The sequence below is a fragment of the Vidua chalybeata genome, chromosome 1 (genome assembly GCF_026979565.1).
Source record: "Vidua chalybeata isolate OUT-0048 chromosome 1, bVidCha1 merged haplotype, whole genome shotgun sequence".
NCBI lineage: Eukaryota > Metazoa > Chordata > Aves > Passeriformes > Viduidae > Vidua > Vidua chalybeata.
The window spans coordinates 42,695,104-42,714,606 of record NC_071530.1 but is presented as its reverse complement, the minus strand read 5'-3'; the positions used below and the strand labels follow the sequence as shown (position 1 = coordinate 42,714,606).

General features: G+C 39.2%; 1 protein-coding gene across 1 annotated transcript; it reads right to left on the bottom strand.

The window, feature by feature from the left end:
• Window positions 1-9,818: 9,818 nt before the first annotated feature.
• Window positions 9,819-19,502, bottom strand: METTL6 (methyltransferase 6, methylcytidine). Its single transcript, XM_053941665.1, has 6 exons — window positions 19,416-19,502; window positions 16,983-17,367; window positions 16,145-16,279; window positions 14,773-14,943; window positions 12,895-13,036; window positions 9,819-10,266 (listed from the first exon to the last, which is right to left on the bottom strand). Exons 2-6 carry the CDS (start codon window positions 17,262-17,264, stop codon window positions 10,118-10,120), a joined length of 879 nt encoding a protein of 292 aa, XP_053797640.1. The 5' UTR covers window positions 17,265-17,367; window positions 19,416-19,502; the 3' UTR covers window positions 9,819-10,117.
• Window position 19,503: the final 1 nt, after the last annotated feature.

Below are 19,503 nucleotides of genomic sequence, written 5' to 3'. Positions count from 1 at the left end.
CGAGTAAGTAACTTCATGATAAGAAGTTTATCCCATATTTAGGGATAAAACATGAGACTGAACTCCAACCGGGCCAGAGAAGACCTTGACAAAATAGAGACAGTCTAGAAAGAAGATAAATATTTTACAGTACAGGTGATGGTAAAACAAGCTATTCCTTCTCCACTGCATTTCAAACAACACAAACACAGGGATAACCAGCTCTCCAACTTCCCTGTGGACTCCACAAGAGTGGGATTTGCAGTATCCTGGCCAGGAACAGACAGGAAAGACAGGAGAGATCAGCTGAAGAGCAGCACTGACACTTTTTGTAACATACTAACACAAGGTCTGTGACTGCCACTATACAATTGTAATTGAAACTGTGCCACTAAAACTAAAACTGTGTTACTTAAGGCACTTTGATACATTTTTCTCCTCCTCGCCCGCCTCTCCTACACCCCCACTCCATCCCATGAACTTTGAGTACCTACTTCATCAGTTTTTTTTAATCAGGTTTGTCTATATCAGTGGTTCCTCTTTTCCCAACATTAAGGGTCAGCAAAGAGGAGAATGCATTAGATCTCCCATCCTGAAGTGCAAGCCCCTTTGCCATCCTAGAGGTACAAGCAGCTCTCAAGGAAGTCACATGAATTTTCCCCTCAGCTTTGACAGAAGGAGACATTTACTGTACCCATTTCTAATTTGGGAAAGTACTTCCAGTTTTCTCCTTTTACCCAATCCTTGCATTGTGGTTAACTCTTCATCTCCTACACTTTAAAAACTTGATGTCTATAGCAGTAGGAAAATAAGAATTAGAACTCACACCAAATGTACCTCCTGGTTTCTTATGAACCATTTCTTGTGGGGAGACTTCAACTCACCAGGTGTCTGCTGGAAAGACAACACAGCAGATAGGAAGCAGTGTAGGAGGTTCATGGAGTGCGTGGAAGGTGACTTCCTGACATTGCTGGTGAGGGAGCCAGCTAGGGAAGGCACTGGACCTGTTTGTGAACAGAGAAGGAGGGATGGGTGTTATGATGGTCGGAGTCCATCGTAGGTACAGTGATCACCAAAAAAAATAATAGTTTTCTATTCTCAGAGAAGGATGGGGATCAGCAGAATGACTAACTTGGATTTCCAGAGGGCAGACTGTGGCCTTTTTAGGAGACTGTTGATAGAATCCCTTGGGAAGCAGTCCTGAAGGGCAAAGGAGTCCAGGAAGGCTGGACATGCTTCAAGAAGGAAATTGTAAAGTTGCAGGTGCAGGCTGTCCCCACATGCCTTAAGAAAAGCTGGGGTGGAAGAAGAGAAGCCTGGCTGAACAGAGAGCTTTGGCTGGATCACAAGGGGAAAAAAGAGGAAAGTTTATGAGTTTGTGAGCTTTGGAAGAAGGGGCAAGCTTCTCAGGCAGACTACAAGGATATCTTGAAGTTATACAGGGAGAAAATCAGAAGGGTCAAAGCCCAAGGAGAACTTATTCTGGACACTTCTGTAAAAGACAATCAAAATGTTCCTATAAATGCATTAGTAACAAAAGGAGAGCTAAAGAGAATCTCCATTCTTTACCGGATACAGGAGGAAACATAGTGACAAAGGGTTAAGGCTGACATACTTAATGCTGCCTTAGCTTCAGTCTTCAACATCAAGTTGGTCTCCAGGTACCCACTGAAGTGGAAGACAGGAACAGGGAGCAGAATGAAGATCCCATAATGCATGGGCAAATTGTCTACACCTGTGGAGCCAGCAGAGCTAGGCAAGTGATCATCCCCCTGCACTCTGCAATGGTGAGGCCATATCTTAAAACCTGTGCCCAGTTTTGGGCCCCTGAGAAAGACACTGAGGTGCTGGAGCATGTCCAGAAAAGGGCAGCAAAGCTGGTGAAGGGTCTGGAGCACAAGTTTTATGAGGAGCAGCTGGGGGAGCTGGGGATATGTAGCCTGGAGAAGAGAAGGTTCAGGGGACACTTTATCACTCTCTACCACTACCTGAAAGGAAGTTGTAGGCAAGTGGGGATCAGTTCCTTCTCCCAAGTAAAAAGTGATAGTACAAGAGGAATTAGCCTCAAGTTGCACCAGGGAATGCTTGGCTATGAGGAAAAAATGTCTTCACCAGAAGGGTTGTCAAGCACTAGAGCAGGCTGCTCAGGAAAGCAGTGGATTCACCATGCCTAGCAGTATTTTGGAGACTTGTAGAAATGGCACTTAAGTATGTGATTTAGTGGTGGACCTGGCAGTGCTGGGTCAACATTTGGACTGAATGATCTTAAGAGATTTTTTTCAACCTAAACAATTTTATGATTCTTCAGTTTTTCACTCCAAGATATTTCCCTTTTCCCTACAAGGCAGAAAGTGAGAGTAAAGGCTTGAAGTCACCCAGGAAACCAACAGCAGGGCTGGGAATGGTACTCATCATTCAAATTGCAGTAAGAAGTCATTCAGGAACCAGGTTTTCCATCATCAGAGCCAGTATCTGTCATTAATAAAGGATCTGCTCTGCATCAAGATGACTTGCTAGTTAGATACTGAAGCAAGATACAGGAGATAATTTCTTCAGTTCCATTTTCACACTAACTTAAATTTGAAGTAGGGAAAATATCAATCTCTGTGTCTTACCACAAGGGGGATGTCTTCTTCCTCTTCTTACCCATCTTGCATAACTGAATGGTTACAATCTTTAGGACAGGGATTGTCTCTTACTCTCGGAGTCCACAGCACCTAGAAAAATGCTGTCCCAATCAAGGGTTCCCAGACATCACCACAACAAGCATGTAGTGAACATTTTTAAAGTTGTTTGTTCAATAGAATCCTTGTTGGAAGATGGCATGTGCTAAACTTGGCATTTGGGCTCCATTCACCCTGGTTTCTTAAGATTCTCCTGTTGTACTGTACAATCTACAATTCCAGTAATTTATATTTCTTTCCACATCCTGTATTATTCAAGACAGGCACCATAAAAATCAATAGCAATATAAAATTAGCTAAAGTAAGGACATATGATATGAAAGGCTCCAGGAATTGTCAAATCAAGCCACAAAAGAAAATTTCTCATACTTTGCTTATATTTATGCCTCATACTTTACTCATATTTATGAATGTAATCAGCAATAACATATTCACAACTCTCTACAAAGTTACATGAAACAGAAACCGTATCATCACAGTAACAGAGAGTTACACTACTCCTACCTATGCTGCAAAACCATTTGAGTGCCACAGGAGCAAAGTCTGGCATTGCACATCTTCAGCTTTGTTTGGTATTTAAATATCAATAATGTGACTGTTGCAGCTACAGTTTTAGTTGAATGCTGTTTGAACATGCCAGGCACATTCAAGCTCCTCTCTTGACATTTTTGAAAAATACTTTTTAAAATTATTATTAGTTTTTATTTTTAAAGACAAGGATATTAATTTTGGGGTTTTTTTTACAGTACAACATAATGCTGTCTGACACTGAATTTCCTGCCAAACAATAGTCTGACCTGGTACATGAACAAACTATGTTGCTGCTAGCATTAACAAAACAGTCTTGCTCCTTCATCAGTTCATCCACAGGTATTTTTTTTTATTAATATATCTTAAGATCTGTTCTAACTGCAAAATCATTTTATCTCACTGATCTACTACTGGTGATTGAATCAAGCAAAAATCTCCCATAAAGAAGTCTGTGAAAATGAAGTACAAATTGTGCATTATGGAATTGAGGTTAAAGCTCTCAGTTGCTAAGTGTACCCTCTCTTCAGTGGGCTTTTGAGAACACCACTGCCCTACTTCAGGAGGTGAATGTGGTTAATGCTGTAGCCTCTGTTTGTATTATTTTCTCTTCCTTTAAGATTTATGGGTTTTGGAACTTGGAAAGTAGCTTGGAAAGGAACCCTTAAGCCTAAGGGCAGGTTAGTATTTTGTACAGAGGAAAATCTGTAAGAAGAAGATTTTTCACTATTTCTAAAATACATTCTTGGCTCTGTATTAGCTTGGTTGTTTCAGTTTACTTTGAGGTGGGTTCTTGTCTCTTTTGAGTTTAATTTCTAATAGGCTTTTTCTTGGCCATTGTTTCCCAGCCAAGGACAGGTCAAGACTACACAGATGACTGCTGATCCTTAATTTATTAGTGCTTTAAAAAGCAAAACCAAAACCTGAAACTGTTACTGGAAGCTGATCCAAAGCCAGCAAAAGTCCTTAGTGGCATACACTGTATGGAGCAAAGAGGGAACGCTGCTGTATCAGGTAGCAAGTCCAAACATCTGCATATTCAACTTTCAGTGATTCAGATTCATCTGGTCAAGAGGGTCACAAATGTGATGTTCCCTTAGGCCAGGTCCTAAAGGACTCAACCAAGCACCCTCAAATTCTAAATGTGAGATCTGTGATTAGAGACTTTGCCCGTATGGTCACAGTCATGTTTATGAAGCTGTACAGAATTTCAGAACTATCTTTCTGAAGGCAATGGTTTTGAGGCTTCTTCAAACTATTTTCATGTTCCTGTGAAATCTGGTTTGCAAATGAAACAAATAGAACAGAACATTTCTTAGTTTTGTAATGAAAACAAGCCTCCTTTCCTCTCTCCTTATCTTCTTCCATCCTGCTTTTGAACACTTTGGTTTTAGCAAAATAGCAATAGGTCTGTTACATTTTAATGAAAAAGGCTTTTATTAGATGATAATAATTCCAATTAAGTGTCTTATTTCACACAGAAGTTTGAAGCCAAAGTTGGGGAAAAAATCCCAAAAAAAGCATATGAATATCTTTAAATTTCAGATGCACAACAATTCCGTATGTATGAAGGTATCATTATCCCATTGAACAGCAGCTTCTCTGCTATACAAAGTTTACAAAAGCAATCCAAGGGTCCAGAGAAATGGGCTGTGGAAAAATACTGAGTAGAGCCTAGACAGTAAGCAGGCTTGTCTACTTGTAATTTCCCTACTTTCTGACTTTTCCCTGTAGCTACCCTCATTTATTTCCATTCAAACTTCTCTAGATGCATCAGAAACCAGAGCTGCAGTTGATTGGTGCCATCTAACTTAAGACAGCACAGCACCTCAAAGTGGGAACTGTGACAGTGAAGTATAAAGCTTCTTACAAGTCAAAGGAGGAAAACAGCTGGATTTGTATTTTCAGTCACACAGCTGCCTTTCTAAATATTTCACATCATGTATTTTTCAAGCATGCAAGTTAAGCCTGTGTCCTTGGCAAGACTTTCAAAAGCAATCTAATTTTCCAAGGATGAGACCTAAAATTTGCTGGGAAAGAGGGTAAATGGTGACAAACAGAATCATTTAAGTAGAAATACACAAAATCACTATTAATTTGGAAGAATCACGTAGTCTTTTTCTTGTGTCCTTGTCTTCCCTGATTTCACGGCACCCTGCTGCAAACACAATGAACAGTGAGCATCAGCCTAGGAAGTGGGAATGAAAAAGGTTCCCTAATGGAACATCTTACCTGGCTAATAGCTTCTATCTTTGCAAGCAGTGCCTCTGTGTGCCTCCCCAAGGTGCTGGCTCACCATCTGCCTTTGCGCTAATAAATGAATTCACATTACAAACACAGAGCACAAACATACTCATATCCTGAGCCTACTGCACCCAAGGGTCAGATGTTTTTGCAGTATGTATCACTAGCAAATGTTTGCTCCCAGATGTTTGAAATGGTTCACAATATTTCCTAATAGCAATCATAACCAGTGAAAAAATCATCACAGCTATATTATGGTAAAGTAAAACTCCTTAAAAAATACTTATCTATTTTCACTAACTGTATCTCAGCAATATCTTTCCAATATAAAATTCTGCTTCCCACAGAGTCTTGCCTGTATTACTAATATCACTCACAATCAGATACCACCTTCCTGCCTCCCTGGAACATCAGTCTAATTTTGGAACCTGCAGGCTTCCATTTCCAAAATTTCACTTTTTAGATGAACAGCTTATTTAATTATATGTCATCCCTGATCTGTAAAATTCAGGATTTTTTTTCCCCCAAGAAATTTAAACATAATCTTATAGTTTTTCCTTCACACACTGATGCTCAACATTGACATCCTCTCTAAATATATATATATATTTCAACTAACTCTTCCATAAAGCACTTCCTAATTGTAATTTGTCTCTCTCAGTAGATTCAGATGTATGAACTGTTCAACAGATCAAGCAAAAAAAAAAATTACAACAGGTGAGCATATAAATGACCTTTTTCAATTTCATATACCAGTTTTCTCCCAGAAGACCAAGGCTGTATGTTTTAGAGTTGACTGCTGCTGCTTACAGCTGCTGGAGTTTCAGGTCTGACTTTTATAGCACTTGGTTTCATAGAAGTGATGCACAATCAACCATAGCTCTACTATTATATTAATTACTTAAATATTCTTTGGAACACAAGGAGCTTTCAGGTACCTGAAAGATGCACCTGAAATAGCTTTTTAGCTACCAAATGAACCACATAAAACCTACTGTTACACTGTCACCTTAAAGTTCAAATGCTTTTTTCTCAGTAGTATATATTTCTAAGGAAAGAAAGCTCACCCATCCATACAGTATAGACACAATACCTGTGTGGATTTCTGTCTTGTCGTAGCTTGTAGTCAGACATCAGACTACATCAACCAAATTTGACAGAAGCTGTCCTTTGACAGAAAGGACACACAATGTCAGATAACTCAAAGACTTCACACTTCTGTAAATTTGATGAAAATAGTCAGACCTTACCCATGTCCTCATTGCCCATTAACATCATTCCTTAATACATGCTGTTCAATTCCAGGAGGAGACATCAGAGAATCCCACACTGAAAAGTGGGATTTTAGGATTGCTTGACTTAATCCAAGTTCATACTTTATTAAACATCAGAGAATGTAAGCTCAGGGCACCAACTAATTTAAAAAATTGTGTTTCCTCAGTCCTATTACTCCAACATTATTTCCTTCTATCCTAAATATTGCTCAGAACAGGGTGTTGGCATAAAGGAACTTACTACATATGCCTGCCAAATAGAGAAGCTAGTTCATCTTAAGGGGAACAAAAAGCAGGTCTTCTACAGACAATTGAGTCATCTCAGCAGCCTCCACTGACTGCAGAAAAATCAAAGAACAATCAGGACATTTATTACAATCACAGCATAGAGGCTTGCTTGTGCAAGGTGAGCATGACTCAGTGTATATATGCTTTTTTCAAGTAATTTTAACACCATTATCCCTGATTACTACATCTCCACAAGGACAGTTCTACACAGAATGGTTTGGGTTGGAAAGGACCTTCAAGATCATCTAATTCCAATCCCCCTGCCATGGTTGATCAGAGCCCCATCCAGCCTGGCCTTGAACACTGCCATGGATGGAGCATCCCCAGCTTCTCCGGGCAATCTGTTCTGGGGCTTCACCACCCTCATGGTAAAGAATTTCTTCCATACATCTAACCTAAATTTTCCCCTCTTTCAGTCTGAACCAGTAACTTCTTGTCCTATCACTGCAGTTTGTTCAAGGATACAAGGTACAGGTATTGTTGGCATGTGCTGCTGGTGAGCTTACTTGAGCTTGGGAAGGCTGAAGAGCTGGGGAGAGTAGATCCACTTTACTCAGCACTGCACCAACCACATGCACCCCATCAATTACTATGTCTCACATGATGAGGCAAGGATTTCTTAAAGCTGACTCAATTTCCTCAAACTTTACCACAGTTACAAAATTTTGCCATGATTTAAAGTCCACAGACGCAGAGTCATATAAACTAAATTAACCTTTCTGACCATTCATCTCAAAATAACATCTGCTTTATGAGAACTATAGCAGAAGATCTTTCTGGCAGGGGCATTCATACACGCTACTTTATTTTGCAGGTCTGACTGGAAATGAGACTGGATGAGATAAAATAAAAAAAGTTAGAAATACTGCTCTCCATCTAACATGCTGCTACACAAAAAAGTGTACACACAAATACTGAAGCTATAGCCACACACAAAAACATGTATTATTGTTCTGGCAATAGTTCAGTGTAAAAAGGAACTCAGTGGCTGCCTGAGTCTATTAGCTAAGTCTATTGGGCTGATTCAGGTCTTCTGATTAACATTTTTGATTCTTGCCTACATCTCATTTCCTTTTGGGGATGAACAGTTCATTGCACTTGCTTTTCCCTATGATGACAAGCACACAGCACCATGGTAAAGCACCATGCAAGGCATTCCTTCAGTCTCATTTATGTGCTGTGTTCTCCAAAAGGACCAAGCCTCCAGCCCTGAAAGGCACTTGGAGTTACAGGCTGCAAACACCACTAAATATCAATAGAGCTCAGATCACATGTAGTCATTGCAAAACTGCTATGCTAAAGATGAACATGTGCTGTTGAAAGCCACCAAATAATGATAGCTCAGATTAAGATAGTGCTGTCATCGTTATGTCTCTTTTTAGCAATGGCTTTTCATTTACTGTAAGTCTTACTAGATATTTATTACTAGCATGGCAGAAAGAGCTAATGGGTTGCACAGCAGGGGCCAGCAATGCATAAATCTCTGGGATAATACTCTCCATAAAAAAAAAGGAGATGACATGTAATAACCCTCCTCAAAGGGTCATTAGGAGAATTGTGAATGATTTAAGCATTTTTTCTCTGAGGCCAAAGATTTGTGATCTGTTGCAAATTTATTTCTAACCGTATCAACTGAATAAGACTTTTGGCAGCTCCAATTTGTTTAAAAAATGTGATTGGTTAACTTTGTAACATTAAGCTTCAGGCTGGAAAATTATTACTTCTTTCGTTTCATGCACAATACACCCAGTGTTAAGATCCTGGGAAAAAAAACCCATCATTATTATATCCTATGTCATAAACAGAGGGAAAAAGTCACCTCTGGGCCACATCAGATGTGTATAACTGGGTCATCTAACAACACACAAGTCCAGTGGAATGACAGCTTGAATCAAGCAATTACGTACTCGTATATACAGCCAGAGATTAAATCCCTACTCAGAACAGGCCAACCCTCAAAGTCACAGGATGCTCAAGGCCTTGGCTGGTTTTATTCCAAGTATTCCCAAGAATGAAGGCTCCACAACTTCTCTGGGCCCTGCCCCAGCATTCAATCTCTCCTTCAGTATTTCACTGGAATTTCCCCTGTTGCAAATTGTGTACATTACACAGGATCAGCACAGGCCATTGCAAAAGTCACCAGATAGTTCTGGGCTTCCTCTGCTGCAGTGCAGCTGCTCAAAATGCAGGTTAAAGACCCAGGCATGATTTTTAAACTACATCATCCAAGAACACAGAAAAGGTCCTGCAGTGCAAAGTGCCACAGGGCAAAGAGCTGTAAGGAAAGGATGAAGCTCCTTCAAGCAGTTACATCTGCAGCAGCAACAGTACAGTGGCTTTTAGTGGCAGGAAAAGCAAAGACCAACACAACTTTCCTGGGAGTGATGGAAAAGAATTAAGACCTCTGCCCAGGAAAGAAGCAGCTGACTACATATCAAAGAAAGTACTCCCAACTTGCTGATTTCAGTTTCAACCAGGAAACTGACTTGCAAAACTTGAAATATTTCTGCACATTAAATGAAGAATATCTTAAATTAATTAGGGATAAATACAACCTGATCATGCTTCTTCAAGCACGAAATCAGATAAATTAGGATCTTACTTTGAATATAAACATTTGTTTACACATCTAAATGCTCAGCATATTAAAAAGATACCACTATTAAAATATTAAGGCAGCTTACATTATACTGCTCACTGAGTCTGTTTCATTCCTGTATCTGAGAAAGTACACTCAGAAGTCATACAAGTACTGAAAGTAAATGAAATATTGTAACTTTAACAAGCCTCAAAAATCACAAGTGACAGGAAACACAGGATACTTATTTAAAAATAGTTTTTAATAAAAATTGAAATTTATTTGTATGCTTTACCTGATCCTCTAACAATGTTGCACAGGTTTTATTTTAGAAGCAGGAATACAGATGCTCAACAGGTTGCCTGCATCACTAAACCATCTTAAAACTGAATTAGAACTAGCATTCATATATTGTATCCTAGCATGGAGACCAACAAGAGGTACTGGATGCCAATATTTTTGGATCACCAGAAAGATGAGCACACAGCTTATGTGCTAGCTTCCATTTCAAAGAAGCAATATTGTTGCTAATCAGCAAGAACTTATGTCTCACTGAAAGGCTTTTGAAATTTGCTTTGAAGAAACACTCTTGGAACACACAAGTCTTCTTTCCTATTCACAGTTTCTCGCTGCACATATTCATTGACCACTTGCTCATATCCCTCAGCCTTGAAAAGCTGAGATAAGAACTCTGAAAGAGAATTAAAAAAAAAAGGAAGATAAAATATTATGTTTAAGCTATTTTTAAAACACCAGACACCATTTATATAAGCATATGTTATTATGTGTTACAGCATGAAAATCACACAGGCCTTCAAATTTCAAGCTGTTCTATGTGGGCAGACTGCTGAATAAAAATCAATAAAGATCTCCTTTGGAAACAGCAGCCTAAGCAAAACAGCTTGTAAAACTGGGGCTTAAGCTAGTTACTCAGTTGAATTTCCAAAAATTGCCACATCTCTTGTTTTTATTAAGACTTGTCATTCTCATTGTGACTGACACCAGTGTATTTTCCCTTTGTGCAGCTGACCTTCACTAGCTGAATACATCACTTACCACAAATATTTCAAAGGCAATCCAGCTGTGTAGATGCACCCCTGCTCAGGGAAGAATAACACCCTATGTTACATGAAATTGCTCAACAGAAAAACTGACAAAATGGCAAAGAGGATATGGTGGTACCAAGATTCCACTAAGTTGAACTGAAAGTATTTTCCATAAACAAATTTTACTCAGAGCCTATCTCCCTTAAGGAAGGCAGAACCACCTCACAAACAGGGTGACCTGTGCAGCAGGAAGGTCTGCTCATGCTATTGACTTGTCATGTTAATTAAAAATCATCATTTTTCCTTTCTTGTACCTCAGTTCACTTAGGCAGCAATTTCACAGTAAATTTAAGCTGTTCTAAACTTGTGTTACTTTACAGAAAACAAAGACATTCTATTTTCACTGCTCAGGGGGATTAGCTCGATGAAACAGTGATCATGTGGGTAGAGGAAGCACCACCAGAGATGGTGTGTTGAGGAAGATGAGACCACTCACTTTGGTGGCACTGCAGGATTATATCAACCCAAGCCCACCATGGCTATAAACATTGTGTGTTCATGTAAAATGGGGGACCCACACCAATGAAATACAAATAAACAGCACTCCATTGTGGACCTATTGAAATCTTATTGTAAGGGAGTTGCACATATTTCATAATACAAAACTACAACCATGCATTCCTCCACAAATTTAGTATTATTTCAAACAGTAGAAGAATGGATTTTTCTCCCATGGAAGAAGTTCTGTGTTGCCATCTGAGGCCAGACATATTATAAAAAAGTTTAATTCAAATCACCCCATGCAGCAATAACTTGGTGTACCAATGTAGTGCTAAAGAAATGAGAAATAGCAAGGGTTGCAACCTCTGTGGAAATCATGGGAGTCATGTCTCCAGTAACAAAAGAATTCTCAAGTATTAAGCAATGTTTTTATGAAAATCTGTGAAATGAATAAAATCACAATGATTAAAAATGGGAGTAGAGGTGATCTGTGAGACAGTCACAGACCAGCCCAAGGAAAAACAACTGCTGACATAAGCAATATAAAATAAATTCTTTTTTTTCCTCTTTCCTTCCTCTTCCTCATCCCTACCTCAATTCTTCCCACAAGGGAAACATGCATACTAACAAGGAACTTCTCATTCAGAAATTATTCTAAAACACAATAAAAATGAGATTTAAAATTCCACAGATAGGTCAGTCTCTTATTTGCTCCCTTTAGCATCCGTTCTCTTTGTAAGAGCTAATTGTTTAAACAGAACTAGAATTCACTCAATAAATAACAGTTCTAGAAATGCTTCAATGAAGCTGTAGCACAGCATTATCTTAGATTTCATCATTGTCCTATGAAGAATAGGGGGAGCTCAGACAAGATTAATGGTTTTTATGTGTCAGAAGCAATTAGTTAATATGCTATGGCATAAAATATGAATAACATTTACTTGGCTCCAAATTGGTGTCTTCAGCAGCTGTATCTTGCTTTAAACTAAGAACAAAGAACCCCACAGAAATAAATTCACAGCTCTTGTTACACAATGCTCTCTACAAGTGATGGGGGAGTAGTGAGTTTAGCATGAGGAACTGGGAGTTAGAAGCTATAGCCAAGCTATAATCCCAATTAATCGTGAAAGTCTAAGCAAATTCCTTCATGTATCTGAGCTTCAAATTCTCCACCAGTAAACTGCAATAACTACCCTTCCTTCTAAACCATTATGGGCACTGAACAAAAACTAAATACTGTATCACACAGAAATGATTTTTTGCATTGTCTTCACTAAAAAACCAAACCCTAGAAGATCGAGTGACCACAGATAGTCAGTGCTATCCCAGCAGGATTTGTGCACGAGCTTCTCAGTGCTGCAGTCGCGGTTCTGCTTCTAGAAGTCAACAGACCTCATCCTGCTCACCAGAAATAGCCCTGCACAAAGAATGATGCCAAAAGAACTCCTTACTTGCTTCATGAAGATGATAAATTCTCTTACTGAATACAGGTCTTTTCCCCTTAGGTAACAAATCTGAATGAAATTCAGCAAATTCAGAAACAGCTGTTCTTGGAGAATTATAGCACATACAACAGGCTTATAAACAAGAAAGTGCTCCACAAAGTTCTGCCAGTCTAAACAACTGCTTCTTCCCAAGAAGGATGGTAAATGAAATAAACCACAATTTAACAGTTTGTCCACACAAAATAAAACTTCCATGGGCATGTTGGCAGTTTTCTGGAGAAAGTTTGAACAGAAGATGCACAGAAAAGACTCTACAACATGTCTTACCTTCAGTAAAAAAATACGATCTTGTCCCATCTTGTCTGACATAAAAGTTTTCCCCAAGTTTGCTGCCTGATTTAAACCTGAGCATTGCATGATCATACAGGCCATAGTCTCGGAACAGGACACACTTGCCTGGTTTTAATACCTGTCACATAATACGCACATGCTTTAATAAGGTAACCAGATTTAGTCATATATAGGTATATTTACCTGTGTACACATACAGACATTGGTAACTAAGACAAGGTAGACTACCATAGTCAATACAACAATGAGACAAATATCTATAGCTATAGATAGATGTAGATAGATATAGCTATAGATAGATATATATAGATACAAATCATTCCCTGTGCAACAAAAAGGTTGTGCAAAAACTGGATTGACTCTTAAAAATGTTTCCCCATGAATAAAAGACAACAACTAGTTTTAGAATACTAATTTGGGTGCTGATCAGCTAAATTAGCAACACTCTTCAAACACAGAGGAAAGAAGAAAATGTACAGCTTAACAAAAATTCCCATCAGGGCATTTTTTTCTGTTGGCTAGTATCCCGTTTAGCACCTGATTTTGTTTAACGGTTAACAATAAACTTTAAAATATAGTGACATTTCTTTTTTCACGGGAGAAAGAAAAATGTTGCAATATGTTGCAAAATAAATAAGAAACCATTTTAGGAAAGTGCATAATGAGTTTTTAAATTGCTTTTTGGTAAAGAAAGCAAGCTATAAAGAGTTTAAAATTTATAAATACATGGTCCTTGCCCATGCTGATTCTAGATATCTAAATATTTATATGAGCTAAGAACCAATCCTGATATTGGAAAACAGCTGGAGATATAAAAAAAAACCCCTAATATTCCTTTTTCAAACTGTGGATAATAAGCCAAATATCAGAAAATACAAAGCCCTTAATACACACATATGCAAAAGTAAAAAAATATGTTGACTGTTTTCCTCTGCAGTGAATATTTGACAGCTCAGGAAAATTCAGAACAATAACAATTCAGGTTGTTTAAACCACCCTTTGGATGGGCCTATCCTAGTCTATCAACTAACAAAGACAGCTTAGGGAGGTGAGTCTCTCTAGATTAATGTTGACTTCTGAAAACTCCACTTTTAATTCACCACAGGTCAAATATGTTTCATAATAACAGTAACATCCTAACTGCAGGTCACTGGATCTCTGGAAGTTAATTTTGGCTCACTAGGATTCACACCTTATGAACACAGACAGCTCTGCAATATATAAACATTATTCATAGCATACAACCCAAGTCACAGCTTTAAAATCATAGAGTCATAGAGTGGCCTGCAATAGAAGGGGGCCTGAAAGATCATCTGGTTCCAGCCCCCCTGCCATGGGCAGGGACAACTTCCACCAGATCAGGTTGCTCAAAGTCCCATCTCTCCTGGCCTTGAACACTTCCAAGAGTAGGGAGGGCATCCACAGCTTCTCTGGGCAACCTGTACCAGCACCTCCCTAAAGAATTTCTTCCTACTATCTAATCTAAACCTACTCTCAGTTTGAATCCATTCCCCTTCCTTGTCACTACATGCTCTTTCTTGTAGAAATCTCTCTCCATCTTTTCTGTAAGCCCCTTTCAAGTACATGAAGGCCATATTTTAGATATCTTTTTGTTACACTGATGGCATGAATTAGGCCTCAATCCAAACAATCTCACAATGCCAGGAGAAAAAAAAAAGGACATCGTAAAACATATTTTAGTCCTGCATACTCAGTGCACTAACAAAATACATCCATGGAATAGAATATGAAAAATCACCATTGCAAGAGACTAATTTTCTCAGGAAAAAAAATATACTTTTGAGTTAAAAAGAAGGAAAGTGCTTTAAAGGCTGTAAAATCAGCTAGTTTTACCTTGTAAATGTTCCTCAGGACAAGATGCATTTTGTCAGGATGAATGGCAGAAAGCACAAATATAAGTGTGACAACATCCACAGAATCTGCTGGTATATTGTCTAGAAGATCATCTTTGGTAAGATCACACTGGAACACTTTACATCTTTCAGTACTATATAAGGCATTTTTCTAGGGAAATTAAAAGAGCAAGCTTTCACTGAAAATTAGCAGCATTTGTTGCTACAATAAAGTAAAAATCTTGTGAAATTAATCAGTAGAGACACTCAAAACACAATGGCAAAAGAATATTAACCTCCAACAGGCAGCTACTGCAATCAGAAATTCTTTGTTGCTAACTACAATAGTGAAACTACAACTAGTAGAATAGTCTGTTCCCGTGAATTTGAGAAGGAATGTGCATTAAGACAATTCAGAAAACATACTATTTCTGTTCTACTCCTGCTGCTATTCTTTAAAGAAGACATAAATACTACTGATAGAAATTACATACTACAGGTTGATGAAAGTAAAGCTCTTGAGCTACAGGTAAACTGCAGTCGGGGTTCCTGTCACATAATCTGCAGCTGGGCTGCTCTAGCTGTTCACAGTTTTGCTGTGGAAAATAAAACCCGGTCTTGGCAAAAAACAAATTCAGCAAGAGCTGTGGAGACAGATGCCATTAAGTCATCCAAAACCCAGGGTACATGCTCAGCCCAACCTCATCTTGGGGTGCAGCCACAGCATCCCAGGGAGCTGCTGTCCTCTTCTGTTTGCCACAGGTATTTCTTCCCATGTTTTGCATGACAAATGCTGTCTGTGTCTTGTGGTTCCTGGTCACAATGCTTTCAGTTAACAGATATATAGAAATTTACCTATGATTATAAACTTCATAAAGACTTTTAATGCCCAAAGCCCCCACCAGAACTACTGCAAGGCTCGACTCTGGACTGCAGTACCCACGACTAAGTGTAAACATACTTACTCCTAATCAGGTTACAAATTCTTTTAACAATAATTTTCCCAGCCTTGTTTTTAAGGTTCTCCTTGGGACTCTGTCTATTAAGGGCAAGTTTCCATGACAAACAAAATTTTGCTTTTACTGCATAGTCAGCAGAGATATAGTAGGGCTACCAAAAAACACTATCTTCATAAATCATTCAAGTAATATACCATAATGCTCTAATTTGACACTGAAAAGCCAAGTCTTGAGCAATGATCTGCCTTCTTACACAGGATCTCAAATGAAATGCATCAGCCTCAATTTTTTTGGCAAAGCATATTCTACCCTTCCTACAAAAAGGAAGCCAAGAGAAGTCTGTTGTTACAGTCATTTGTAATTTTAGAAGCTTCTAAGAAATACTCTAAAAGAAGTTCCAAATATCACACCAACCTTCACATACTCAACAGCTCTAGGAGAGAAATCACAGGCATATGCAAAAATATTCATATCTTCTTCTAAGAGTGGAAACAAGCAGTTCCCAACCCCACAGCCTGCTTCCAGAATGGTCAGTTTTTGATCTGTGAACTGGGGATGAAGCAATACAAGAAAAAACATATAATTTTTGTTTTCTCATCATATGAGCAGAAGCACAGTTCAACTGGCATTTTAAAAGCTATAATCAATTTTAATTACGATTCTTAAAAAAAAAAACCAAAGTAGACAGCCACTGCATAATCTGACACTAAACCCCAAACATCCTGATTTCCACAAAATTAGAAATAATTTTAGAACATATTAATATTTCTTCAGTCATCTACCTCTTAAGTAATCAACAGATTTGTGCCATTTCTGTCTTGTCTTTCATTCAGCTGTAAGGAACAACAGATGCATCTGGCTATTCCCCTTAACTGTGTTCAGCAATTAGCCTGCAATTCTGGATGCTTTTCTTAAAGCAGTGTACTGAAGTGCACCAGCTTGCACACAGAGAGACAAGCTGTCTGCTTTAGGACTCAAAAACCAAATATTCCAGACTTCATTCTCAGCATCCAGGATGCTATGAACATCATCCCCATCTAGTAAGGGCCAATTATAAACTGAAACTAAACTGGTGCATATGATTTTGAGACGTTATCTTTGATATTAAAAGAAAACACACAGGGCACTGCAAACTTTACATGTGGCAGCTCTTACCCAAATGGCTTTGTTCCATGTATTATTAACTCCCCTGGAAACAACTGATTGGAAACAATCAATCCCATCTTTTACAGCAGAACTGTATAGATCTCACCTCACGACATGCCTTTAACTCTTGAAATTCTCTGGTTGTCCAATGTCTGTCTTTGAAGAAGTTGGTGCTGTTTCTTTTGTAAAATAGATCCCAATTCTTCTGTGCCTCTTTCTCCAGTTTTAGTTGTTTGAACTCAGACACCAAAACCTGATCTTTTGCCAGTTTTTCAGCTTCTTCTGGGCTAAGGACTCGAGCACTATGGCCTTTTTTTTGGAAAGCATCATCTTCAGTAGATGTTTTTACTATATTTAAGCAATTCGCTGATGACTTTTCTTGGAACATCCTAGATTCTTTCACACAAACATGAACACCAAAGACCCAAGGATGATTTTTTTTTCTTTACTGTATGATTCCATCACTTAACTTAGGTAAAAGAAGTGAGGATCTAGAAGCAGAATTAAAAATGAGAAATAATTACAGTACGCACTTACTACAACTTTATTGATCTCTATAGTAAAAAAGGCAACCCCGACAGGGAAGAAATTATGATGTCTGGCTCCAGATCAGAAGGCTGAAGGATCTGCTTTATTAAAACTACACTATATGACATTAATATACTATTTAAAGAGAGACTATCCTATTCTACATACATACTTCTTACCTACCTATCAACTAACTAACAAACTCGTGACTGCCTGCTGAGAGTCCAAAACACAGCTGGATCCAATGGTCATCGAATCCAAACATCCTTCACCACAACCCAATCAAGCAATCACTTCAGGTAAACAATCTCCATACCAAATTCCACATGGGGAAAACAAAGGAGTAGAGATAAAGATTGTTTTCTCTTCTTCTCTCTGTGCTTCTCCTGAGAGACAGAATTTTGTCTCTCTGTCCAGAGAATGTGAATGCCACCGATCTGTCCTACCCGATGGACTTGTATGTCAAGATTTCTCTTAATTTCAGAAAATCTTCATCTAAATTAAGAACTGTATACAACATCACACCGATGTCAAAGTTAAAGAAGATACTTCAGACTCTCCTGGTCTTCCCTCTGCATTCCAGAAAGCTACCCAACAAGAAAAAGATGGTGCAGCTCTAACTTTACTTTCACTAAAAGAGACTTGAGAAGGAAAGCAAGGGCTTTGTTTCTCATTAACCTCACTAAGAACACTTCAGAAAAAAAGGTTACTTAAGAACAGATGACAGTTAAGAGTCACATTAAAATTAATGAAACAAAGTGTATTCATAGTAGCATTTCTCGTTCCTGCTCTCAGCTCTGTGAGAAAACACTGCTGAAAACAACAGCATTTATAACACCACATCACCTAAAGAAGAGAACAAAACCAGTACTATGGCCAAAATGCCCAGAGCCGGCCTGTGCCAGCATTCATCCCGCTGCCTCCTCCTGAGCATCCACAATGGTTTTAACAATCACAGATGGTTTTATTTTCAGAAGTTAACAAAAAGAGCTTCACATAGGCTGGGAGGGGAGTCAAACATTTTCTCTGATGTTAAACTGGTTATGACATCCGCCTTGTCATAAACAAGCAGATCCTGGATGATGGAACATGGGAATTAAATCCTGCATGGCCCAGTAACTCCCAGGGAAGCCCAGGTAGCAAACACACACCACTCGTGTACATCAGTGCCCAGAGCCAGGCTTTGGAGTCAATTTACAAAAAAAGAAATGAGAAAACCACAACAATACACACCCTAAAACAAACAAATAAACAAGAGAAGTATTTCACTCAAGTATTTTATCTTATGATAAAATACATTCTATGGTACATATCATGGATTATATGTACATGTTATATATGATACAGATGACGCTATCATAATATATACATGTCATGATACAAACACAAACATAAAATGCTTGTGTCATGAACTGTCAGAATTTCGTCTAGTGTCACAGACACATCCCCTTTTCCTCCAAGAACAGCAGAAGAGGTTATGAAGAAGAGGCTCCTTTGAAAGGATGTCTGTTCAGGAAGAGCATATCCTCAAAACAAGCAAACAAGAACTTAATCAGCAAAATTTCTGCCGTATTTCTACACACGCCTCTATCCTAGGCACGCTCCATTATTTCATCACAGAACGAGCGAGGGAAACAAACAAACGCAAGCCAGTCCTTTCAGTGACGCATCTGCTGCGGTGGGCAGGCAGCGCGATGATAAACTCAATCGCAAGAGTCCATGCTTAGGCTAAAGAGCCTTTTAAAGGTGCTTAATCCAGAGCTAAGCCCACAAACATGTAACACTTCTGTGTGATCCCCCGGTCCCCCCACACGGAACCGGCTTCCCTCCACTAGCTCCTTCCCCAGCGTAGCCGGGACTTGGATACCCTGGCAGGGAAGGAAAGGAAAGCCCCTCCTGCCCTGTCCTGCCCTACCGAGGGAGGGGAGCGCCGGGCTCCCACCTCCCCGGGGACCCTCCCCGGGGCAGCAGCCCCAGCCCGGCCCGGGGCCCCCGCCTCGCCCCGCCGTACCCGCCGCCAGCCCCGGAGAGGGTTCCCGGAAGAGAAAGCCAAGAATTTCCGGGAGGACGCCGGGTGGCAGCGCACGGAGGAGAGGGAA